Below are 25,687 nucleotides of genomic sequence, written 5' to 3'. Positions count from 1 at the left end.
CCCCCGCCCCGGGAGCGGCCTCAGCAGCGGCGGCGGCGACGACGGCGGGAGGGCCCGGGGGCCGCTCCGGGCCGGGCCGCTCCGGGCCACCCATGGAGCCTCTCGGAGGTAACGGCGGGGCCCCCGCTCGGCCTCGGGAAAGTTTTGGCGGGGCCGGGCCTCGGGGCGGCGTCGGCGGCGCCCGCGGGGTCACGGCGCGGCCTGAGGGGGCGGCGGGGGCGGCTCCCGGGGTCGCTGCCGGGGTGCGGCTCCCGGGGCCGGTCCCGGAGGTTGTCCCGGGGTACCGGGGTGGGTGGCGGGGTGCGGGTGCCGGCCGCGGGTCCCTGCTCAGCCCGGGGGCCTGCGGGGCTGCTCCGGGGCCGCCCCCCGGCCGCTCCCAGTGCGGAGCCCCCCGGGCTTCACCCCCGCGGCTCGGGGCTCCTCGGGGAGGGGCATTTTCCTGCTCCTGTCCCGAATAATTTTCCTTTTGGTGGTTGTTTTCTCCCGGGAGCGCCGGGATTTCCGCGCGGCTGCCCGGTCCAGGCTGGGGTCTCTCCGTTTGGAGCGAAACACGAGCTCAGAAAGAAACCTGGAGTGAGGAGAGGGAGTTCGGGAGTTCCTTTCTCGTCTGGCTGATTCCCGGCCACAGCCCCGGCCCATCCCCAGCTCCAGGGAACCTCACTCCCGGTAGGGGGACGGAGCCTCCCGGGAGTTGTGTTGGATCCCGGTGCACCGGGAATGCTGCGGGGCTTTCCTGCCTGTGAAATGGGTCCTCGGGACCAGGGATCTCCCGGTTCCTACAAGTCACAGAGCTGGAAAGTCCAAACTTCCAGCCAGGATTCTTTGCTCTGAATCATTGACGCTGCTGGGTTTTATCTTCCTGACCTAGCACAGGTCCATGCTGAGTAGTTTGGTTGGTTTGTTTGTTTTTTTTTTTTTTTTTGAAAAATGGGATTTTTAAGCTACTTAAAGATGGTTTTGTGCTAAAGGAACTTCTGGAGGGGCCACCTGTGGATGCAGTGTTGGATGTGGCTGGATCGAGGCATCTCCTGTGCCTGCTTCAGCTGGGAGAGCCTTGGCAGCCCCTGGTGTGGGCAGGAGCATCCAAATCCCACTGGGATGGAGCCCAGCTGGGGATGGGAAAAGGAGCTGTGTGCCCAAACTGCTTCAAAATTCAGGACTCTGCTCTTCAGTAATGACTGGTTCGGTTTTTTGTTGGAATATGTTTAATTTTCTGCTGGTGCTGGTGGTGAATCTGTGCCACTCCGTGCCAGGATGTGGCTCCGCTCTCTCTGGGAGATGCTCTGGCCCTCAATCGGCACTTCAGCTCTCCCAGTCCCGAGTTCCACCCTCAACTCATCTCTGCAAAGGGCTGAAAATGGAATATCCTGGCAGGAGCAGCATTGAGTTGAAACATTCTGGGGATAAAATGAGCAGAATTGGTGATGGAGCTGCCGTGGCCTCAATTGCAGAGGGGACACTGGAGCATCCCCTGGGATCCAGGCAAGGACAGCGTGTGCCAGGCCCAGCTCAGGCTGGAAATAATCATGGCCTGGTTTAGGGAGAACTTGGCTCAAAGGGAATTTCTTTGGTGCAGACACTGAGGGAGCTGAGTTTGTTGTCAGTGAGAAGAGAACCCTGTCATTAGAGATTAGAGAATCCTGTAATTCTGGGAGCAGTTGATAACTAGGAGGAGGATGATGATGATGGTGGGACAGGATTTGATGGAGCTGCTGCTGGAGATTTATTGGGCTTTTATCTTGGAGATAAAAAGTGGAAGGTTCTGGTGACTTCATCAGCCCAAGGTTCAGGATGAGCTGGGTGTTGGGAGGAGCCCAGCTGTGTCTGGAGCACTGGGAAACAGCTGGAACTCTGGGAAAAAAACCAAAAAAACAAAGATAAAACTGTTCATTGAAGCACATTTATAAAAATGGGATGATTTCCAGAACTTTCACTCCTGCTCCAGCTCCTGAGCACCAGGGTGGTTTTAGGAGCCCCTTTAGGAGCCCTTTTTCCCTGCTGCAGCAGCTCATTTATGAGGATTATTGTGCTGTCCTTTTGGACTGAGCTAAAACTTCCTCAGAAGTCCCCAGAATGGGGAATCTTGGTGAGCTGTTCCTACCAAGCATGAGGTGCAGCCACAGAGTCACATCTAGCACCTGGAATGGGGAAAATGGGAATAATTCCAGGGAAAATGGGGAAAAAATCCTCAGTCACTGCCACAGCTGCCTGTGCTGTGTGTTCCCCAAAATCCCTGCTCTTCCCTGTCAGACTGGCCTCATTCTGCACTCCCAGCTCCCCTCCTGGGGGCTGAGGGGCTCCAAGGGTCTCCTGCACCATCAGTTTTATCAGAAATGACTTTTTTTTGTTGATGATGACGACGATGATGATCTGGGTCTATTCCCATCCTGCAAGAAGCAAGCATGGTGTGTGTCCCACCCAGCACTCCAAGGGCGTCCTGCACCTTCAATTTTACCAGGAATTACTGGATTTTTTGTTTTTGATGATGATGATGATGGTGATCTGGGTCTATTCCCATCCTGGAAGAGGCTGCAGGGTGTGTGTCCTATCCAGCATTCCAAAGGTGTCCTGCACCATCAGTTTTCTCAGGAATAACTGGAGTTTTGTTGATGTTGATGATGATGATGATGATGATCTGGGTCGATTCCCATCCTGGAAGAGGCAGGCACGGTGTGTGTCCTATCCAGCATTCCAAAGGTGTCCTGCACCATCAGTTTCATCAGGAATAACTGGATTTTTGTTGATGATGATGATGATGATGGTGATGATGATGAGCTGGGTGGATTCCCATCCTGGAAAAGGCTGCAGGGTGTGTGTCCCACCCAGCACTTGCAGCTGGAGCTTAGTGACACAGCACAGGTGTCAGGTCAGGACGGGTGCTGCTAATCCTGGTGCTGTTAGATAACCCTGCAGGGCCAGGGGTGGGATGGGGGCAGCCCTCACTGTTCTGGGGAGCACGAGGAAGCCAGAAACCTCCTTGGGGAGCATCAGAAACATCCTTGAGGAACATCAGGAACATCCTTGGGGAGCATCAGAAACATACTCGGGGAGCATCAGAAACATACTCGGGGATCATCAGAAACCTCTTTGGGGAGCATCAGGAAACCTTGAGGAGCATCAGGAACCTTCTTGAGGAGCATTGGGAACCTCCTTGAGGAGCATCAGGAAACCTTGAGGAGCATCAGAAACATCCTTGGGAGCATCGGGAAACCTCCTTGAGGAGCATCTGGAACCTCCTTGAGGAGCATCAGGAAACCTCCTTGAGGAGCATCAGGAAACCTTGAGGAGCATCAGGGAACCTCCTTGAGGAGCATCAGGAACCTCCTTGAGGAGCATCGGGAACCTCCTTGAGGAGCATCAGAAACATCCTTGAGGAGCATCAGGAACCTCCTTGAGGAGCATCAGGAACCTCCTTGAGGAGCATCAGAAACATCCTTGAGGAGCATCAGGAACATACTTGAGGAGCATCAGGAAACCTCCTTGGGGAGCATCAGGGAACCTTGAGGATCATCAGAAACCTCCTTGAGGAGCATCAGGAACCTCCTTGAGGAGCATCAGGGAACCTCCTTGAGGAGCATCAGGAACCTCCTTGAGGAGCATCAGGAACCTCCTTGGGGAGCATCAGAAACCTTGAGGAGCACCAGGAAACCTTGAGGAGCATCAGGAAACCTCCTTGAGAAGCACCAGAAACCTCCTTGAGGAGCATCAGGAACCTCCTTGAGGAGCATCAGGAACCTCCTTGAGGAGCACCAGGAACCTCCTTGAGGAGCATCAGGAACCTCCTTGAGGAGCATCAGGCCATGCTCACTCAAAGCTCATTTTTCTCATAGTCTCTGATTGGAGCTGCTCCCATGTCCCACCTGCAGGTCCCCTCAGGACCCCCCTGCTTAGCCCTGAGCGCTTCCAAATTTCAGGATTTTGGAGGATTTGGGGTTTAGGAGTTGGATCTGTGCTGGTTTTCCACCGTTCTGCAGCTCTCTGCTGCTGGTGTGAGTGAAAACATCCGCGTGGGTCTGGCAGGATTCAATTTCCCATGGATTTGGGCACCTCCTGCCTCTCCTGCAGCTCCCTGAGGGTCTGGTTTGGTGTTCCTCATGTCCCTGTGGGGAAGGGATGAGGAGCAGAGCCCTGGGAGTGGAGTTCTGGCTCCCAGCTTGGTTCCTGCCCTCAGCAAAACATCACGTGGCAGATCCGGGGCAGAGACGTCAGAGTTTGCTGCTCCTAAAATATTTCTGGAAGTATTTTATAAACACAGTGGAGCCACAGGTCGTGGCTGACCTTGGGTCAGGATTTGGCCCTAACAAAGAGAATTATTTCCTCTTTCTGCAGCATGTTCAGCTTCAGGATTGAAATCTAACAAAAAAAAAAAAGGGAATTAAAGCCCCATAAATTCCAGTCTGGAAGTTTAAATAGATCCAGTTTTGCTGCTCCACAGCTGGTTGTGATGAGCTCTTTCAATTCAGTGTTCCCAGTGGTTGATTTCCCACCAGGATGGAGCTCAGAGACATTGAGATCTTGGAGCTTTAGGCTTGAATTCCTCCCTCAGTTTGCTGATTTTCCTGATGGCGTTGGGGCAGGGCTGCAGCCCTGCCTGAGGAGGGCCGGGATGCTCCACCTGCTCCTGGTGAGTTGGTGGAGTTGGAGCTGCCCTGGGAGAGGCTGTAGGCAGCGAGACAGAGGAGGCTCCAAGGGGTTTTCCCCCTTATTTTGGATGGAAATTTGGTGTGAAAGGCCTGAATTCCCTTTAGGAAGGATTTGCAGCCTGCCAGCAAGGACCAAACCCAGCTTTGCCCCATTCCCAGGGGTGGAACTGGGCACATTCCCCTGCCTGCAAGGCTGCAGGTTGCTGTCAGTGTTGGGTGGATGCCCTGGCACTTTGAGATGAGGTTTTCACTGGCTTCCCATGGCTCTGTGACCATGGAATTCCATCTGCATGAAGCTCCAGCTCCTCCTGGCCCGGTGAGGTGTGGCTGCAGCACCGCGATCGCTCCTCAGCCCCGTCAGGAGCCTTGCTGTGCTCAGGCCCTGTGCAGCAAGGGGGGGATGTTTGTTCAACATTTGTTGAAAAGCCTGCAAGGAGCTGTTGGGATCACTGAGTTTAGTCCTAAATACAGGTTTTCCGTGCCTTTCTGGTTGGAATGTGCCAGGAACACTCACTTTGGATCACCCCCATGCACCCCTGTGGGGCTTTGGGGTGTGCTCAGTGCCTGCTCCATTGGGATGGATTTGTGGATCTCCTGGGGCTGGGGTTTCCTCCCTGGGCTCACATTTCCCACCTGTTCTGGAAGGAGGGAAGAGCAGAGAGCATTTCCCTTCCAATAATCAATAACTCTGGGGTGGGGACATCTCTGTCCAATCCCTCAATAAATCCCCAACAATCCTTCACCACCTCATTGGACCCAGAGTTTTCCATCTGTGTTTTCCCTGGCATTTTTGTGCACGAGGGAGTTTGGAATGCAGTGGAAGAGGGGGTGGGATGTGCTGCTTGCTCCCTCCCCAAAGCTCTGCTGAGTTTTCATTTGCATTGGAATTCCACACCCACCTGAAGGAAGCTTCACCCCTTATCTCATCCTGGAGCTGCTCCTGCAGCTCCTGCCAGGGATTAGAGGATCCAAAAGTGCAGCTCCTAATTAGGGATGTTCCCTAAATTGGTGGAGTAAGAGCAGGAATTGCTGCCAAATCCTGCTCCAGGAATGTGCTGGGCTTTGGCATCACTTCTGGCAGCTTTTCTGGGAGGAGGAATTGAACAACTCCATTGTGGGAAAGGTGTTTCTCCAGCAAAGCCAAGAAATTCCAGGTTAAAGTCTGGATGCTCGGGGGGAGTTGTGCTGGTAGGGAATTTCACCCACCTTTAAGGATAATCTTGGGAAAAAAATAATATTTTAAGGTACCAGGTGGGTTTTGCCTGTCTGTAGGGATAATCCTGAGAAAGAGACTTTATTTTTCAAGCACCAAGAAAACAACCAGGTTTGTTCATATTCCACACAATCCTGAAATTTGCTCTTACACCTCATACACCAGCACCTCCCTGTCCCAGCCTTCCCAGTTTTTTCCCCTTCCAGATTTTCAGCTCAGCATAAATTCTCTTCCCATTCTTTGCTGTTCCTTGATGGCAGAATTTGAATCCCAGCCTTTAACAGCTGCAAACCCCGTGGAGCCCTTTGCCCATCTGGACTCCCACGGTTGAGGCTGCTCTTCCTTTCCCTCTCTGCCCCAGGAATGCAGAAAATCAGGATTTGAAGGCATGGCAGCAGCACACGCCTTCAGAACCCAACAAAATCCAGATTTACAGAAGAAATCTGTGGGTTTGGGCCCCTCTGGGAAGGGCTCAGGAGTCAGAGGATCTATGGAGAGGAAAGGAGCTCTGTCTGGACATTGATTTTGTCTGCCAGAGCAATTGGGGTTATTTAGTTTGGATTTTTGTCTGAAAGGGGCTTTTTAAAATATGTTTTCCTTAGAACACATCTCTTAATTCTAGCATTTCATCCTTCCCTTTCCCTGCCTCACAGCTGGGATGAGGTGGGGATTTACTCCCTGTAAATGCACAAGAGAAACTTTCTGCTTTCTCATTGCTCCCAAAAATTCATTTATTATATGAATATATAATAAATGATAATTATATGTATAATATTATATAATAAATGATATATTACACAACAATGATATATTATGTTATATGATGTTATATTATATTATATGATGTTATATTATATTATATGATGTTATATTATATTATATAATATTACATTATATTACATTATATTACATTACATTATATTACATTACATTACATTATATTACATTACATTACATTATATTATATTATATTACATTACATTATATTATATTATATTACATTACATTATATTATATTATATTACGTTATATTACATTACATTATATTACATTACATTATATTACATTACATTATATTACATTACATTATATTACATTACATTATATTACATTATATTACATTACATTATACTACATTATATTATATTATATGATATATTACATTCATATTATATATTATACATTATATTATACATATATTACACTCATATTATATATGAATGTGTAATAAATTATGTTTATTATATCATTTATTCCTCATTTGGAAAGAAAAGCTCCACCACCTTTGACAGATGAAAACTGAGTTTAGCTCATGAGTTTTCCAAGGCAATGCTCATTGCTGGTTACAGCAGAGTGTGGTGCTCCCAAGGAATGAACCTGGAGCACATTGAATTTGTGGGGGCAGGTTCATTCTCCCCTCAGCTGGTTCCCAGCTGGGCAGGTGCAGCCCAGGGGTGCTCTTGGTGCTCTCCATCCCCAGGTTGATGCCCAGGAGCCGCTCGGGTGCCGCCGACTCCTCCGGCCTTGGCTATGGACATCGTCCTGTCCGACTTTGTTCGCTCAACGGGGGCAGAGCCAGGGCTGGCCAGGGACCTCCTTGAAGGTATGGAAAACTGGGAATCATCCTGGAAATGCCCAGGCTGGGAGGGAAAAGGTGAGGGAGGTGGAGGCTGGAATGGTTTCCAGCGTAGGTGATTAGGGAGTGCCTCTGTTTCTGTGGTGGGTGAGGTATAAGTGCTGTTGTTTTACCTGGAATGGGGGAAATGGGAATAATTCCGGGAAAAATGGGGAAAATGGGGAAAATTCCTCAGCTTCCACCACCTGGAATGGAGGAAAATGGGAATAATTCCAGGAAAAATGGGAAAAATGGGGAAAATTCCTCAGCTTCCACCACCTGGAATGGAGGAAAATGGGAATAATTCCAGGAAAAATGGGAAAAAATGGGGAAAATTCCTCAGCTTCCTCCACCTGGAATGGGGAACAATGGGAATAATTCTGGGGAAAATGGGGAAAATGGGAATGATTCTGGGGAAAATGGGAATAATTCCTGGTATGTGGGAACGCGGCCTTCCCCTTGCACACCAGCTCCTCAGCTTCCACCACCTGGGGATTTGCACCACCTGGATGGGGAAAAATGGGAAAAATGGGGCAAATTCCTCAGCTTCCACACCTGTAACGTGGAAAACGAGAAAAACGGAGGCTCCACCTCCCCGTGCAGGCAAGAACTGGGACCTGAGCGCGGCGCTGAGCGACTTCGAGCAGCTGCGCCAGGTGCACGCCGGGAACCTCCCACACTCCTTCAACGAGGGCCGGGGCTCCCGGCCCCCCGAGAGGGAGCTGGCACGGCCAGGGAGGCCCCCCCTGCAGCGCCAGGATGACCTCGTGCAAGGTCAGTGTCCTGGAGGGGGCAGTGCCCTGTGAGAGCGCAGAATCACAGGATGGGGAGGGTGGGAGGCACCTCTGAGGTCACTGAGTCCAACCTGTGCCCCAAAACCTCGACCAGGCTGTGGCACCGTGTCCAGTGTTTGTTTAAACACATCCAGAGATGGTGATTCTGCACCTCCCTGGGAAGAGCATCCCAGTGCTTTGTTGTTCTTTCAGTAGAAATTGTTTTCCTAATATCCAACCTGTCCCTTCCCTGAGGCAGCTTGGGACTGTGTCCTCTGCCTCTGTCAGGGACTGACCCCACCTGTCTGCACCTCCCTTCAGGAAGGTGTAGAGGGCAATAAGGGCACCTCTAAACCCCTCCAGCCTGAACAACCCCAGCTCCTTCCAACGTTCCTCACAGGGTTTGTGTTCCAAGCATTCCACTTTTGCACAAACAAAGGCACAGCAAAGGATGAGAATTCTTTTTCCTTTCTCTGAGGTTCAGAATCACAGAATGATGAGGTTGGAAGAGACCTCTGAGATCACTGAGTCCAACCTATGCCCTAAAACCTCAACTATAGCACCCAGTGCCATGCCCAGTGTTTATTGAAACACATCCAGAAATGGTGATTCTGCACCTCCCTGGGAAGAGCATTCCAGTGCTTTATTATTCTTTCAGTAAAAAAAAATTTTCCTAATATCCAACTGGGAAGACAATTCCAGTACTTTATTATTCTTTGGGTGAAATTTTTTTTCCTAATATCCAACCTGTATTTTCCCTGATGTAGCTTGAGACTGTGTGCTTAGAGGCGACCTTATTGCTCTCTACAACCTCCCTAAGGTCACCTCAGAGCCTCCTCTTCTCCATGCTCCTGGTAAAACACCTCCCAAAAGTGGCAATTTTCTAGAAAAAGAAGTGAACAAAGAAACGAATGGCTCTGAGGTGAATTCCTCCAGGCCTATGAGATCCCTTTTCACCTAATCAAGGAGAGAAACTTGTGGGTTCCTTTCCTTTCTAAGGGGACAAAGGATGGTTTTGTCACAGCACTCCCGCCCCACTTTGCCGGTCGTTCCTGCTCCTTTCCCGCAGAGAAGCGCCTGTCCCGGGGCATCTCCCATGCCAGCTCCACCATCGTGTCCCTGGCGCGCTCGCACGTCTCCAGCAACGGCAGCAGCAGCAGCGAGCACCTGCTGGAGATGCCCATCTGCACCTTCCAGCTGCCCGACCTCACCGTCTACTCCGAGGATTTCCGCAGCTTCATCGAGCGGGACCTCATCGAGCAGTCCATGCTGGTGGCCCTGGAGCAGGCTGGTGAGTGCTGGGGACATGGGACATGGGCAGTGGCACCCACAGGAGCACCCTGGGGTGCTGGCATCTGCTGGGCATCGCCCTGTGGTGTTCTCTGGGTCCCCCGTGGCAGGAGGGAATGATGAATCTGACTCTGTGTTCTTAGAAGGGTAAATTGTTATTGTTAAATAATATTATATTATATTATATTATATTATATTATATTATATTATATTATATTATATTATATTATATTATATTATATTATATTATATTATATTAATCATATCGTATCATGTCATATAATATCAGATTATATTATATAATATCATATATTATATTACATTGCATTATATTATATCATGTCACATCATATTACATCATATTACATCATATTACATCATATTACATCATATTACATCATATTACATCATATTACATTATATTATATTATATTATATTATATTATATTATATTATATTATATATTGTATTCATATTTATTATATTTATTATATTTGTCATATTATATTGTCATATAATATCATATCATATAATATATTACATTGCATCATATTATATTACATCATGTCATATTATATTATATTATTACATTACATTACATTATTTTACATTATATTACATTACATCATGTCATATAATATCATATATCATATTATGTTATATATTATTATATAATATAATATAATATAATATAATATAATATAATATAATATAATATAATATAATATAATATAATATAATATAATATAATATAATATAATATAATATAATATAATATAATATATATCATGTTACATTTTACATTATGTTATATTATATTATGCTATATTACATTACATTACATTATATTATTATATTATGCTATGTTAAAACTATCCTAAAGACTAGAGAAAGGATACTGACAGAAGGCTTAACAAGACAATGATGATGATGATGATGATGATGAAATAATAATGATGCTGAAAACTCCTGACTCTCTCCAGAGTCTGACACAGCTGGGCTGTGATTGGTCATTAAGTCAAAACAATTCACCTGCTGGATAAACAATCTCCAGCCACATTCCCAAGCAGCAAAACACAGGAGAGGCAAATGAGATGATGTTGTTTTCCTTTTGCTCTGAGGCTTCTCAGGAGAAGAAATCCTGGGCAAGGGGACTTTTCAGACAATGTGACAGTGACCCTGGGATATCCCATGGATGCACATCCAGCAGGGAATTATTCCATCATTTTTATGACCTGGTGCAAGGGTTGAGTAGGAGCTGCTTCCCTTCACCCACGGGAACTGAGTGCACACAAGCCAGGGCTGTTGTCCCTGTGCTGAGAGGGAGAACAGCCCAAAACTGGCATTGTCTCACCCCGAGCTGCCTCCTGTCAGTCCTGAGGGGACACAGGGAAAAGGGAATTCCTGATAAATTCTGGAGGTCAGTGCTGCTGCTCCAGCAGTGCCTGCTGGGGAGGAACCCCCTGGTTTGGTTCCAGGTTCCTGGAGAGCTCCAGGGGTCTGGGAATGAGAGAATGAGGGAATGAGGGGACATCCAGGGGATTTGGGAATGAGGGAATGAGGGGACATCCAGGGATTTGGGAATGAGGGAATGAGGGGAAATTCAGGGATTTGGGAATGAGGGAATGAGGGGACATCCAGGGGTCTGTGAATGAGGGAATGAGGGGAAATTCAGGGATTTGGGAATGAGGGGAAATTCAGGGAATTGGGAATGAGGGAATGAGGGGACATTCAGGGGATTTGTAAATGAGAGAATGAGGGGACATCCAGGAATTTGGGAATGAGGGAATGAGGGGACATCCAGGGAATTGGGAATGAGGGGAAATTCAGGGATTTGGGAATGAGGGAATGAGGGGACATCCAGGAATTTGTAAATGAGAGAATGAGGGGACATCCAGGAATTTGGGAATGAGGGAATGAGGGGACATCCAGGAATTTGGGAATGAGGGAATGAGGGGACATCCAGGGAATTGGGAATGAGGGAATGAGGGGACATTCAGGGGATTTGTAAATGAGAGAATGAGGGGACATCCAGGAATTTGGGAATTTGGGAATGAGGGGACATCCAGGAATTTGTAAATGAGAGAATGAGGGGACATCCAGGAATTTGGGAATGAGGGAATGAGGGAATGAGGGGACATTTGTGCTGACAGGGAAAATCCTCACCCCTGGCACCGTGAGGGATCTCAGGGGGGTTTACATTTACACTCCTGCTGTTTCTGTGCTGCTGCACACACCAGAAAACACATCATCCCTAGGGATAACAGACACTCTGAGGGCCCAGCTTCCCCCTCTCCTGCTCAGGAGCTGCTGTAAGAAATATTCTCATGTTTTGGGAATGAGCACTCGATCCCAGCGATCCCATTACACGGCAATGCCGGGAGCTGACAGCGGAGCTGCTGCTGCCCCTGGTGCAGATCAGCCCCAGATCTTATCCCAGCAGAGCAGGGCTTGGCTCCCTCTGTCCCAGCACAAAGCAAATCTGGGGCTGGGGGTTGCTGGGTGCCTCATCTGTGGGCTGGAGGCGCCTCCAGGTGTGTTGAGATGCTGTTAATGGGAAGGAGTTTAGAAATTCAGAGTTTTAGAAAATGTCTCTGGAGGTTTGAGTGTCTGGGAGCTGTTAGAAGTGAATGTTTTGTCTGTTACAAAGGGCTGTGGTGCAGCTGTGAAATATTCCAAGCAGGGTTTTGAGCATGGTGCTGTGATCTGCAGGGACTCCCATTATTAATTTAGCACACACCATCCTTAGGGGATTAAGGAAATACATTTTACAGCTCAATAAATGTTCAGATCCTCTTCCCCACATCTTCAGAGCTCCTGTTACACCATTGGGGAAGAGTGAGCACTTTCAAAGTGGCTGAAAACTTCAATGAGATGCTCTGGGAATGCTTTGAATGGGCTTGGAGTGGCATGGAAAGGTCTCTGCCCTCAGTGGAGCCTTGGTTTGACACAAGCCCTGGTGGATCAGCACTCAGGCTTTGCTCTGAGCTGGGAATTTGCACACTGGGTTTGTTTGAGTCACACAGGGAGGAGCCAGTCCATGGTACCTGAGGGTATTGGGGCATAAAAATCATCAAGAACTGAAAGATCCTGATCCCTTGGAGCCATCCCTGGGCCACTCCCCGTGCCTGGAAGCCAGAGTGGATTCCTGGTAGCCTTGGGGAAGCCATTTATGGTTTGGATGAGGCAAATCCTCATTTATGGCCTGGATGAAGCAAATCCTCATTTATGGCCTGGATGAGGCAAATCCTCATTTATGGCCTGGATGAGGCAAATCCTCCCTTCAGGCTGGGTGGAGCCATCAGCTCCTCCCCACTGCTGTGACCTGTTCAGGTGGCTCCTGCTGGAAAATCCACTGGGATTTATCATCCCCTGTGGGGTAGAACAGGCTCATGGTGCTGAGGGATCCAATGGATGCCAATGGACTTTTCCTCTGTGCAGAAGATCTAGAAAGATCCCTCAGGCTCCTAAATCCAGTTTATTCCCTGCAGAGCTCCCAGGGCTGGCTCTTGAGAGCCACACACACAGAGTGAAATGTGTTGTTTTCAACACTTCTGGGCAGCTCTTGGAGTCTCTGTGCTCGAGATGACTCCAAGGTGTTGAAAAATCTCCTTTTCCCAGCCCCACAATCAAAGAAGGAGTCAGGATCTCTCAGCTGTGGTTCTCAAGGTTGTTTATTTTTATTTTATTTCATTCTTTTTCTGACCTGCTGAGATCTGCCCAGCACACTGAACTGCCTTGGGGTGCTGTTATCTTTTTATACTAAAAACTGCCTGTACTTTATTTACAATAATTTTCCAATCCCTGTCACCTATGTTAGGCAGTCTGTCTCTATCCTAAACCATTCCAAAAGTGCCACCATCACCCAGAAGATGGAGGACAAGGAGAAGAAAGAGGAAGGACAAGGCACACCCAAATCCCTCCATGCTGCCTCCTGAACCCCCATTCTAAAAACCCCAAAATTCTACTTTTTCACCTTGTGATAAATTCACTCTCATTCTACTCAAACTCTTGTGGCTTGTAAATCTTCACATAAAGTTGGTAATTTTCTCCATGGGTTAAAATCCAAGGCACAGGTGTCTTCTCCTCCATGCCAAGGTCTCTGAGCCCCTGCCAGGGGCTCAAATCATTTCCACCCAAATCCCTCCATGCTGCCTCCTGAACCCCCATTCTAAACACCCCAAAATTCTACATTTTCACCCTGTGACAAATTCACCATCACTCTACTCAAACCCTTGTGGTTTGTAACTCCTCACACACAGTTGGGAATTGTTTTTTCCATGATTAAAATCGAAGGCAAAGGTGCCAAGGTCTCTGAGCCCCCTGCCAGGCTCTGGAGCCCTCCAGGGCACTCAGAGGAATCTCCTGGGTTCTGAAATTGTTTTCAACACTTCTGGGCACCCTCTTGGCCTTTCCAGCAGGAGCCAAACCCTGCCAGGAGGGTTGGGTTGGGTTGGGTTGGGCGTGGGGTTCCTTTGGAGCCGATTTCTCTTGCGTAAGCGGAGTCAGTGCAAACACTTGGGCACAGAAATACCTGTGCAAGGTGTGTCCCCTGAGCCCCGGCTGGGACAGGGCTTGCACAACCTCCCAAGCACCAGCCAGACATGCCAAGAGCATTTCTGCTGTTTGGGGATGCTTTAAGCTCTGTTTTCTGCCTTTAGTTGCTCTCCAGCTGCTCTCCCTGGGGTTGCACAAAGCATTCCCAGCAATCCCGTGTCTCTGTGCTGGGATTGTGCTCCAGAAGAAGGAGAGGCTCTGAAAATGAAAGGAAAAGGGCTGGTTTCCTGCAGGAGCAATTTCAATACAACTTGGAAACCTAAACAGCCTCATCCAGCCAAAAACCTGCACAGGATGCAGAAAAAGCCCTGGAACAAACGGCAGCCAAGGAGGGACGTGGAGGGCAGGGCAAGACACAGGCACAGACAGGGGGTGCAAAGTCCTGATCCAGCCCAGCTTCCCTCCCTTGGGAAGGGCTGAATCTTCAGCCACACTGGGCATTTCTTCCAACCTTCTCCTTTTAGCTGCTTTTGCCTTGAATCACCACAATGACCCAAAACTCCCAGTCTGAAGCGCTGTCAGTTTGCATTTGCAGCAGGAAAGCTGCTGGGATCAGCAGAAATCCTGGAATATTCTGCCTAAAAAGCAGTGAGCAGGGAAATGTGGCCATAAGAGACTTGAAACTGAAGGGATTTGGTTCTAAAAAGCCAAAAAATGGTTGATTTCCCCTGGAGAAATTGTTTGTGCTGGGTGCTCCTGGTGGCATTTCCAGCCTGATGGGCTGTGGGGAGGGAAATAAAAGATGTGGGGGAAAAGCAGATAGAGGAGAGCTGCTCTGGGTGGAATTCCTGGCTCCTGTTTGTGTGTAATTCTGCCCCAAACCCAGCCCAGTCCTTTCCTGGCATCCTCAGGGAGATTTGCAGCTCCAATCTCTTTTTATTGCTTTGTCCTGGCTCTTCCTCACCCAGTCCTGGGCTGGGTCTGTACCTTCCCACCTGCCCAGATGCTCCTTCCACGCTCTCTAAACTGCTTGTTCAGCTGGGTTTTTTTCCAGAAGGGCTGAAATCCCCTCCTGCAGTGCCCCCAGAGCCCCCCAGTCCCATCAGTCCATGGTTTCACACTGTCCCCAATCTCCCCAGGCCGTCTCAACTGGTGGGTGACAGTGGATCCGAGCTGCCAGCGCCTGCTGCCCCTGGCCACCACTGGGGATGGGAACTGCCTGCTCCACGCTGCCTCCCTGGGTAAGATTGGGCTTAATCCACAAGGAAACAGCCACCAAATCCCTGGGGGAGATCCCACACCCTCCTCTGGGGGCAGGAGCCATCCTGGATGCTGCTGCTGTGCAGGAGCAGTGGCTTCAGGGAAGGGGCTGCCAGCAGCTCCTCAAATCCTTCTCCCTCTCTGATGGGCTGTGAGGAGGGAAATAAAGGATGTGGGGGGAAAGCAAAGAGAGGAGAAGTGCTCTGGGTGGAAATCCTGGCTGTTATTTGTGTGTAATTCTGATTTGGGTGAGTTCCCCTGAAGGAAATGTGGGATAATGGAGCAGCCCCTTCCCTTCAGTGGCTCAGGGTGCCACACCAGCTCCTCCTGACCTTCCTGTTCCTTCTCCCTCCAGGAATGTGGGGCTTCCATGACAGGGATCTGATGCTCAGGAAGTCCCTGCACACCCTGATGGACAAGGGAGCGGAGCGGGAGGCGCTGAGGCGCCGGTGGCGCTGGCAGCAGACCCAGCAGAACAAGGAGGTGGGAGCTGAGTGCTGGTTTGGGCCCTTTTTGCCATCCTGGGAAAACATCCTGGGCCTTTGGGAGGTGCCAGCCTGGAATTTTGGGCTGTGCTGTGGTGAGGGGTGTCCTGCAGTCAGAGCTGCAGCAAAAGAAAAGGGTCTTGGGATTGATGGGTTGATCCCCTTGAGCCAGGTCCTATAAAATCCTGGAGATTTATAGCACACCAAGATAGCTCAGCTACCTTAGAAGGCATAAAATGAACAGGACAGCTTCTGTGATAGTGTTGGAAACAGAAAAGTTTTATTAAAAAGCAAAATAACAAGTTTTAATAAAAGGCAAAATTCTCTTCTTTGCAGAGAAAAACCAAGCCAGGGGCAAGAGTTCCTTGCTCCTGGTAAAACACCTCACAAAAGGATTCATTCCTTTGTTCTCTTCTTTTTCTAGTAAATTGCTTAGGTGAGACTTTCCTGTTTGTCCCATTAGCAATCCTCAGGTCCCCCAAGTTCCACGAGGTCTCATTTTACCTAAATGAGGAGAGAAACCTCTGGACCTTTTCCCTTTGTAAAGGGACAAAAAGCAGTTTTGTCACTCCATCACCAGAGAGCACATTCCTCCATGGGCCCAGTGACAGGACAGGAGGAATGGATTGAAATGGAGAGGGGAAATCTGGGTGAGCATTGGGAATGGAGGCCGTGCTGCAGAACGTGTTGATTTCTTTTTGCACAAACCCATAGAGAAAAGTTGTGCTGTGGGTACAAACCCCCTCTGGAGCAACTGGGAGCGCTTGGCTTGGATGATTTTGGATCCTTTGTGCCGTTTTTTCCAGTCTGGCCTGGTTTACACGGAGGAGGAGTGGCAGAAGGAGTGGAACGAGCTGATCAAGCTGGCATCGAGCGAGCCCCGCGTGCACTACGGCACCAACGGCGGCGGCTGCGGCGGGTACGGGGCAGGGCCGCGGCCAGGGCTGCTACAGGGAGTGAATACTACAGGGAGTAAATCTGCACCCAGGGCTGCTACAGGGAGTAAATACTACAGGGAGTGAATCTGCACCCAGGGTTACTACAGGGAGTGAATACTACAGGGAGTAAATCTGCACCCGGGGCTGCTACAGGGAGCAAATCTGCACCCAGGGCTGCTACAGGGAGTGAATACTACAGGGAGTAAACCTGCACCCGGGGTTACTACAGGGAGTAAATCTGCACCCAGGGCTGCTACAGGGAGTGAATACTACAGGGAGTAAATCTGCACCCAGGGCTGCTACAGGGAGTGAATACTACAGGGAGTAAACCTGCACCCGGGGTTACTACAGGGAGTGAATACTACAGGGAGTAAATCTGCAGCCAGGGCTGCTACAGGGAGTAAATACTACAGGGAGTAAATCTGCACCCAGGGCTGCTACAGGGAGTGAATACTACAGGGAGTAAACCTGCACCCGGGGCTGCTACAGGGAGTAAATACTACAGGGAGTGAATCTGCACCCGGGGCTGCTACAGGGAGTAAATCTGCACCCAGGGCTGCTACAGGGAGCAAATACTACAGGGAGTAAATCTGCACCCAGGAGGGAGTAAATCTGCACCCAGGGCTGCTACAGGGAGTAAATACTACAGGGAGTAAATCTGCACCCAGGGCTGCTACAGGGAGCAAATCTGCACCCAGGGCTGCTACAGGGAGCAAATCTGCACCCATGGTGCTCCAGGGCAGGGCAGAGGCTCTGGGTTGCTCTGGTTGGGGTTTCAGGGGAAGGACAAAGATCCTGAGGAAGGACAAGGCCCAGGGAGCGTCCCAGGAAAGGATTCTGGGGCTTCTTCTGGTGGGTAGGACATGGATTGAGCAGGGAATAAATCTTTTCTTTGTGTTTCCTTGTGTTTCCTTGTGTTTTCCTTGTGCTTCCTTGTGCTCCTTTGTGTTTCCTTGTGTTTCCTTGTGCTCCTTTGTGTTTCCTTGTGTTTCCATGTGTTTCCTTGTGTTTCCTTGTGTTTTCCTTGTGCTCCTTTGTGTTTCCTTGTGTTTCCTTGTGCTCCTTTGTGTTTCCTTGTGTTTCCTTGTGTTTTCCTTGTGTTTCCTTGTGTTTCCTTGTGCTCCTTTGTGTTTCCTTGTGTTTCCTTGTGTTTCCTTGTGTTTTCCTTGTGCTCCTTTGTGTTTCCTTGTGTTTTCCTTGTGTTTCCTTGTTTCCTTGTGCTCCTTTGTGCTTCCTTCTGCTTCCTTGTGTTTGTTTTTCCTTCTGCTCCCTTTTGTTCCCTTTTGTTTCCTTGTGCTGCTCGCTCTGAAATGAGAATAACCCAGAGCTGAGCCTTTTTGCCATCTCCCTCGTGTTCCAAGGACACTTCCCAGCCACAGCTGTCCTCATCTTTAGCTGAGGGACTCCCAGCCATGCCAGGCAGCAGCTGGGCACTCCCTGGGCACAAACCCTTGCTTTGGAGCAGGACATTTTGGCAACCCACACCCAAACCCTCAGATCAGCGCTGAGCTCGGCCTCTCCTGGCTGTGGAACCTCCTGCTGGTGCTCCAAAGCCAACGTGTGAGCACCCAGGGGATGACATTCAGCTTCTCCTTTGCCCAAGGGTGGAGAGCTCAGAGGAGCCGGTGTATGAGAGCCTGGAGGAGTTCCACGTCTTCGTGCTGGCCCACGTGCTGAAGAGACCCGTGGTGGTGGTGGCAGACACCATGCTCAGGGACTCAGGGGGTGAAGGTGAGACCTCCCTGTCCTCCCAAAGCCTCCCTGAGCTCTCCACCTTTCCTTTCCACCCCTTCTGGGGCCTCTTTGCTGTCAAAGCTGCTCCTGGGGTTGGGAATGGTGCCCCCCATGGAGGGGCCAGGTCGGATTTGGATCCCAACCCAATTTCTGCTGCTTTAAGAGCATCCACACGAGTTTTTTTTTTTTTTTCTTTTTTTTTTTTACCTGTACACACACATCTAGAGATGAGAAATTCCATTCCCTGAGTGGTGGATTTTCCTCCATTCCCTGGGTGTTGGATTTTCCACCATCACCTTCAGTTCCCTGTCATGGAAGGTTAATCCATTTCCATCCTTCTGTGGGCAAAGTTTGTCTTGTGGGGGAGTGAAGAGGAAGGCTTTTTATAGAAAATACCAGTTCATTCTACATTTGAAATCCTCCTGATGTAAAATAAACATCTATTTTGGGCTGTGGTTTTGTTTCATGTCCCCTGAGATGACAGATAATTGCAGGTGAGCCCTCAGTTGAGCCAAAGGGCTCATTCTGGAGCAGCTGCAGCACAAACAGCTCTGAACTCTTGAACCTGTGATCAGAACTAACCACTCTCAATTGTTGCCAGCATTTGCCCCAATTCCCTTTGGAGGGATCTATCTGCCCCTGGAGGTCCCAGCCAGCAAATGCCACCGCTCCCCTCTGGTTCTGGCTTATGACCAAGCTCATTTTTCTGCCCTGGTCTCCATGGAGCAGAAGGAAAACACAAAAGATCAAGGTGAGTGCTGAGATTGAGGTGAACAAACTGAGGAGGAGGAAGGTTTGGGAGTGCTGGGGAGGAAGAGCTGGCCAGGACCCATCAATGTTCACTGTGAGCCCAAAAACGCAACAGTGTCCTGACCTTGGAGCTCTTCCAGTGCCCAGAGGAGCTCCAGGAGCTGGGGGGAGACTTGGGACAAGGGTGACAAGACAAGGGGGTGGATTCCCACTGGCACAGGGCAGAGTTGGGTGGGATATTGTGCAGAAACTCTTCCCTGGGAGGGTCATGGTGCCCTGACAATTCCACGGTCCCAGGCACGGGGATTTGCCATCACAGGTCACAAAGCTCCTGCTGGGTGCTGTGCTCAGGCTTGGCTCCACGTGTGGAATATTTGTGCTCCTGGGCTGTAAAAGTGACATTTGTGTCCCATTTCTGGCAGCTGTGATCCCCCTGACAGACTCTGAGCACAAACTGCTCCCCGTGCACTTCGCCGTGGACCCGGGCAAGGAGTGGCAGTGGGGGAAGGATGACAGTGACAACGTCAGGCTGGCCAGGTTGGTGACCTGCAGGGCTCCATGGGGGCCTGGGTGACCTGCAGGGGGGTCTGGGTGACCTGCAGGGGGGCCTGGGTGACCTGCAGGGCTCCACCAGGGCCTGGGTGATCTGCAGGGCTCCATGAAGGTCTGGGTGATCTGCAGAGCAGAGAGCTCACAGGTGAAGCTCACAGTCCTGACCCCAGCTGGGTTTTCTTGTGCTGGATGAAAGCTGTGCCCAGGAAATGGCACTGTTCAGCTTTTCCTTCATTTTCCTTCATTTTGATGTCATTTGGGTGGGGCTGTGACACCTCATGAGCTTCATTCCCACATCCAAGTGATGATGCTCCAGACCCTGGGGCTCTGGGCTGGGTGTAGCTCAAGGCATCAGCAGCAGTGGAGGATCTCCTGTGATAGTAGCATAAAAAATGAGCAAAAATTTTTCCATTTGCCAGGAAATCCTTGTGTTGTGGGTCCCTGGAGCAGGGAGGTGGTGGCCACCAGCCCATGCCTGGTCTGGGTGAGGCTTTGGGCAGATCTCACCATGGTTTGGTCCCAGCACTTCCTATGGCTGAGGCAGCAACATTTTGATTCCAACACTGAGGAATTTGATTTCTCCCTTGGGGTTTTTTTTTTCATTGAAAGCAAAGCTGCATAATTATCCCTTTTGTGCCCTTGGAAAACACCCATTTAAACACACAACACAGGGAATCATGTGAATATGGGGGGAGATATTTCCAGGTGGGAAATGGCTCTAACTTGTGGCTTTCCCCCCCTCCAATGGCAGCGTGACACTGTCACTGGAAGCCAAACTGCACCTGCTGCACAGCTACATGAATGTCAGATGGATCACGTTGCCTTGTGACATGCAGGTAAAGGGACCAGGGGGATCTTCTTTACCTATGAATTATTCAACCCCTCCTCTCTACAGGAAAGCTGTTATAGGGCTTTACCTGGGGGGTTCTGTGCCCACAGGAATTGTGGCTGATTCTGCCAGAGAGCAGGGAAGTGACTCAGTTTTGCATGTGGGCCCCTTTTCCCCAGAGCTTTCCACGTCCATTTTCAGTCTTCACATGACCCAGAGGCCCCTCAGGGACACCCCCATGCTCCAAACAAATGGGAGACTGGGACAAGTCTCAACCTCCTCTTCCCTGGATTTGCACCTGAAATTTCCCTGGATTTGCACCTGAAATTCCCCTGGATTTGCAAGTGCAGGTGTCACAGAATCACAGAATAGAGTCATAAGATCCTGGACTATCTCAGGTTGAAAAGGTGCCACGGGGACATTTAGGGATGTGCAGGATGCGCTGGGGACGCCTTTCTCAGTGTCCCCTCCGTGTTCCAAGCCACACCACCTCCTTTGCTTCACCTTCCACCTGGAAATCTTCACCTGAGGGGTTTCCAGACTCTGATATTTGTCTTTTCTCCCTCCCCAGGCGCCCCTGGCTCAGCCAGAATCCCCCACGGCCTCGGCGGGCGACGACGCTCGCTCGGCGGCGGAGTCGGGCGAGTCGGACAAGGAGTCGGTGTGCAGCAGCTCTGCCAGCAACGGGGGCACCAGGGCAGCCAAGGACAGGGAGAAACCAAAGAAAGAGAGGGAAAAGGAGAAGGAAAAGGATAAAAAACGAGCAGACTCGGTAGCCAACAAGCTGGGAAGCTTCGGGAAGACTCTGGGCAGCAAACTAAAAAAGAACATGGGGGGCCTGATGCACAGCAAGGGCGTGAAGGGCGGCGTGAGCAACGGGCAGGGAGACACCCTGGAGAAGAAGAAGAAAGGATCCCTGAAGGCACGGAAGGACAGCAAAGAGGAATGTTCCCCTGCAGATTCGGCTCCTGCAGAGAAGCCTTGTGCAGGTAAAGCAGCCCTGGAGAAGCCCTCGGATCCCTCCAAGTACAGCAGCGACGTTCGGCTGAGCCTGAGCATCCTGCGCGCCGCCATGCAGGGCGAGCGCAAGTTCATCTTCGCCAGCCACCTCAAAACCAGCAGCCGGCACCAGTTCCAGGAGGAGATGATCCAGAGGTACCTCCTGGACGCTGAGGAGCGGTTCCTGGCGGAGCAGAGGCAGAAGGAGGCAGAGAAGAAGGCGCTGGGCAGCGCTGCCCCGGCCAAGAGGCCGGAGGGGGAGGTGGGCGCCCAGCGGAGCGAGGAGGCGATGCCCAGCCCCGCGTTCTGCCAGCCGCCCCCCAGCTACGCCCCCCAGCCCCTGGAGCCGGCCGTGGCTGCTAAAATCGCTGCTTTTCCAGCTGGCTATTCCGGCGTTTTCACCTTCCCCAGGCCCTCTATGGGCAGCGCCGAGGGGCTGCACCCACCCGCGTGTGCCGAGGGCCGGCGGCAGCTGGCGGGGGGGCCCTGTGGGAGCCTCCCCCCCTATGCCACCCTGCCCCGGCACCACCAGGGCCGGCTCGGCCCCTGCCCGCCCGGCCCTGCCCACCTGGGCCGGTTCTCCCCCACGGACATGGAGATCCAGGCTCCCTTCCCCTCCGAGTGCGAGGGCTCCGGCTGCCTCCTCCCCCCGCACAGCAACGGCTGCCGGGAGCTCCAGGAGCAGGACAAGGGAGGAACAGTGGATAAAGTGAGAAGCCAAGGCCTCTACAACATCCAGCAGACCAAGTGCAAACAGCCCAACTGCAGCTTTTACGGACACCCAGAGACTGGGAATTTCTGTTCCTGCTGTTACAAGGAGGAGCTGCGGCGCAGGGAGAGGGAGGCGCTGGTGCACAGGTTCTGAGGCTCCCCCTGTGCAGATCCGGACCCCGGGCACGTGGGGAATGCAATAACAGAGATCCCTTTCGGTTTTTACACCCACCCACGCTCCTCTCCCACTCTGCAGGAGGTGGAGCGGGCCTTGGGCCTGCTGGGATGGGCTGGGAGCGTGGCAGGGGCTGGTGGGAGTGATGGGGTGCAGGAGGGAGAGAGGGGGGAAGCAGCCCCTGCCCTCCTGGAGCCCCTGCAGGGAGAAGGAGGAGGAGGAGGAGGAGGAAGATTCCCAGGGGGGCTGCTCGGGTCGGAGCACAGGGTGAGGGGGGAGAATTCCTCAAAAACTCAATAAACCAGACCAAAGCTTTGGGAGTGGGCAGGGGGGAGCAGCTCCCACCAGGTCCTTCCCACTTCCTGACCACCTGGGACGGAGCAAAAATGCCCCATTTTGAGAGTCACAAAACCTTTTAATGGAGTTTTTTAACACTGGTTTTATTCTGTATTTCTTCTTGCTGGTACTGAGCGACAGACACCGTGTTGGAGTTGGACTTTGATGAGGTGAGGGTGGGTTGGACACCCCCAGCCAGTCCTGGATGACTCCGAGCACCAGGACAGGCTCAGGGCTCTGTCCCCTCCTCTCCTCCCCGTGAGCTGAACTCTGGTTTTAAAATGTTGTTTTTAAACTCTTTCTGAGGCAGGGGGGACTCCCAGAGCTCAAGGGATTGGAGGTTTCTCTTCCCCAGCCCACAGGAGATCCTGGCTCAGCATCTCCTGCCAGGAATTCCCAGTGAGCCTGGGGCAAATCCCCCAGGAAAAGCCACTGGAAAGGGGTCCCAGAGCACCCCCAGCCCCATGTAACTCCTACTTGAGCACAGCTACTCTGTACTACCTCTGATCCTGATTAACTCGGCTCCGTTGTGCTGAGCCACCAACTGACCTTTAGGCTGCGGAATTAATCCATATTTTTTGATAACAGGGCTAAAAAAGCAGAACAAGAAGGTGAAATCCTCCCGTGTTGTTCCTGACCCCATCCCAGCCCCCTGGCTCCCAGGGTGGGATTCACTTTAGCACTGCAATGTTTGCACAGAATTCCTTGGGGTTTTTTGGTAACTGCAGCTCCCAAACCGGGCCTGATCCTGCACAGAGTGAGGTGCAGCATTTCCTAGCACATGGAAATAAACCAGGAGTTGTATCCCTCAGCCAGAGCTTTACAACATTCCCTCCTTTCTATTTTTGGGTTGATTTTCCAGAAGGAATCAAACTATGCAACCCCTTCCTGCCCATGGCCATTGCCAGGAGAAGGGATGAGGCAGAGGAGCTGCAAGTGAGCTCGGGGGATCACCCCACGCCTTACACTTGGCCCTAAAAATGCTCATTTAGACCTAAAACCCCTGAGTTAAGGCCTTTCCTACACCTAAATGCCCCCAAACAAGGCTTTTCCTGGTGGGATCCCAACACTTGGAGTCCAGCCAGCAATGCTCCTTTGTCTGCAGATTTTCAAATCCAAATTTCAGACACCCCAGGGATGGTTTGATTCCTGTGTTGTTTTCCCTGGTTTCATAAAATCCCCGAGCGTGGCTGAAGCTGTGGGAAGGGGAGGGTGTGACACCCACTCCAGCTGGCTCCTCTTACCTGGGAACAAATTCCACGTTTTTCCCTCAAACTGCAGGAATTCCAATGGACTTCAACCCCAGGCAGGGCCATGCAGTGCTGGTTAAACAGCACAAGCTCTGCCCCGTTTGGTTCACCCCAAATTTGAAGCTGAGATGGTTAAAAACCCGACCCAAACCCTTCACTATTTACTGGCTCTTGGTTCAAATTCCACTTTCTGATGTTTATTTTTCCCCAAATCGGAGCAGCAGCTTTGTTTTGGTGTTGGGAATATCCCCTGGAGCAGGGATGCCCCAGGGCACGGGAGGGCAGGGGGAGGCGATGCTTCAGCACTCAGGTTTTGGGGGAATTTCTCTCCTTTTTGGGTAGCTCCATCCCAGTGCAGGCTGGATTTGGGTGAGGATAGGAAACCCCCTGGGAGGGGAGAGGGAGAAGGCAAAAAATCTGTAGGAAAAGCAGCAGTGCTGGAGGGAAAACTCCAAAACTGGAGGAGAAGCACCAAACCTGCCCCAGGAGGGATTTTTCCACAGGGAGGCTGTGGTGTGACCCCAAGGTCAAACTAAGTGCACTTACTGGTGTGGTTGGAATTCAAATTGATCCTGGTGGAGGAAAACTTTGTCTTTCAGCGTGTGTAAAACCCGTTCATGAGATTTGATTTGGTTTTATTAAATGAGATTCACCCTCACCATCCCCGAGGAGGCCGGGGCAGCTTTGGGTCTCACTAACGCGACACCGAGTGACCTGAATTAATTCTGCAGTGGTTTATTCACAAAAAAAAAACTTCTTTTTTTTTTTTTTAATTAATTCCAGATTAATTGGTGATATTTGGCCTCCTGGTGAACAGGGCCAGAGCGTTGCACTTGGGCTGTACCTGTGGCCTCGTTGTGGCACCACAGACTCATTGACAATAAAAACCTTCAGCTGATGCACCTGAGGCTCCTTCATCCCCAATTCCCTCCCGCGGCTGCTCCTCATCCCCTTCTCCATCCAATTATTTGGGGATTTTGGGGTTATTATTTAGATTATTTATTGTGTGATTCCATTTTGGTACTAATTCTTGGCTTTCATCTAAAAAAGAACACCCTCAAACACCCCTCCCTCCCTGTTTCTGTCTATCCTTGCTGCTCTTTTCCCCAGCTGCATCCCAAGGCTCCCTTTGGTACCTGAGGCTCAGGACGAAATTAGGGATAAAACCCAGCATGAGCCATATGGATGCTGAAGCTTTACATGGAAAAGGTTTGGGGGTGGTTGGGGATGGATGGTGGAAGGTGGGACCCCAGGAGCGTTTCCCATGGGATTCCTGGCACTGGGATTTTCTCTCCCAGCTCCCTGTTTTTCCTTCCTCCGGGCATTGTGGGCGGACGCTCCGTGCCCGGCTCCACCTCTGATGATTTTCCTCCAGGATCTTCCCTCCTGCCATGGCCCCGACTGACCCCGTCCGGGCTCAAAGCCTCCAGGAAATTCCTCTCATCTGCCAGGTGCCAGAGCCAAAAGCTTTTCCCAGCCCCTGGGAACCTCTGCCAGGTGCTCCTGCTGCAGGGGGAAACTGGGGCACACGAGCTGCAGCCTCCAAAGCCGGGACTGCCCCGAAAATCTGAGGGGAAATACACCAGGAATCAGAGCTGGAACTGCAGTTCCATGGAGCTTTCCTGGGTTGTGTCAGG

At 50.9% G+C, this 25,687-nt stretch overlaps 1 protein-coding gene across 2 annotated transcripts; it reads left to right on the top strand.

Moving 5' to 3' along the window:
- On the top strand, positions 1-24,952 carry OTUD7B (OTU deubiquitinase 7B). Of its 2 annotated transcripts, XM_054651158.2 has the most exons (12): positions 1-108; positions 7,337-7,459; positions 8,075-8,245; positions 9,314-9,535; positions 15,171-15,272; positions 15,647-15,774; positions 16,583-16,695; positions 18,318-18,445; positions 19,050-19,199; positions 19,621-19,735; positions 20,502-20,586; positions 21,151-24,952. In XM_054651158.2, the coding sequence occupies exons 2-12, from the start codon at positions 7,387-7,389 to the stop codon at positions 22,441-22,443; spliced, it is 2,580 nt and encodes an 859-aa protein (XP_054507133.2). In that variant the 5' UTR covers positions 1-108; positions 7,337-7,386; the 3' UTR covers positions 22,444-24,952. The 2 variants fall into 2 exon arrangements, with proteins under 2 accessions (XP_054507133.2, XP_054507134.2); XM_054651159.2 differs by lacking the exons at positions 1-108; positions 7,337-7,459 and having other exon boundaries at positions 8,090-8,245; positions 9,244-9,535.
- Positions 24,953-25,687: the final 735 nt, after the last annotated feature.

The sequence above is a fragment of the Agelaius phoeniceus genome, chromosome 31 (genome assembly GCF_051311805.1).
Source record: "Agelaius phoeniceus isolate bAgePho1 chromosome 31, bAgePho1.hap1, whole genome shotgun sequence".
In the NCBI taxonomy this organism is placed as follows: domain Eukaryota; kingdom Metazoa; phylum Chordata; class Aves; order Passeriformes; family Icteridae; genus Agelaius; species Agelaius phoeniceus.
Note: the sequence above shows the minus strand (reverse complement) of the source record. Positions and strands in the feature narration are given on the sequence as shown.

Excerpts from the sequence above, each read along its gene's own strand:
- OTUD7B (XM_054651158.2), top strand. The coding sequence starts at position 7,387 with ATGGACATCGTCCTGTCCGACTTTGTTCGCTCAACGGGGGCAGAGCCA. Across the intron at positions 8,246-9,313 it reads CCAGGATGACCTCGTGCAAG|AGAAGCGCCTGTCCCGGGGC; the intron begins GTCAGTGTCCTG and ends CCTTTCCCGCAG. Across the intron at positions 15,775-16,582 it reads AGACCCAGCAGAACAAGGAG|TCTGGCCTGGTTTACACGGA; the intron begins GTGGGAGCTGAG and ends CGTTTTTTCCAG.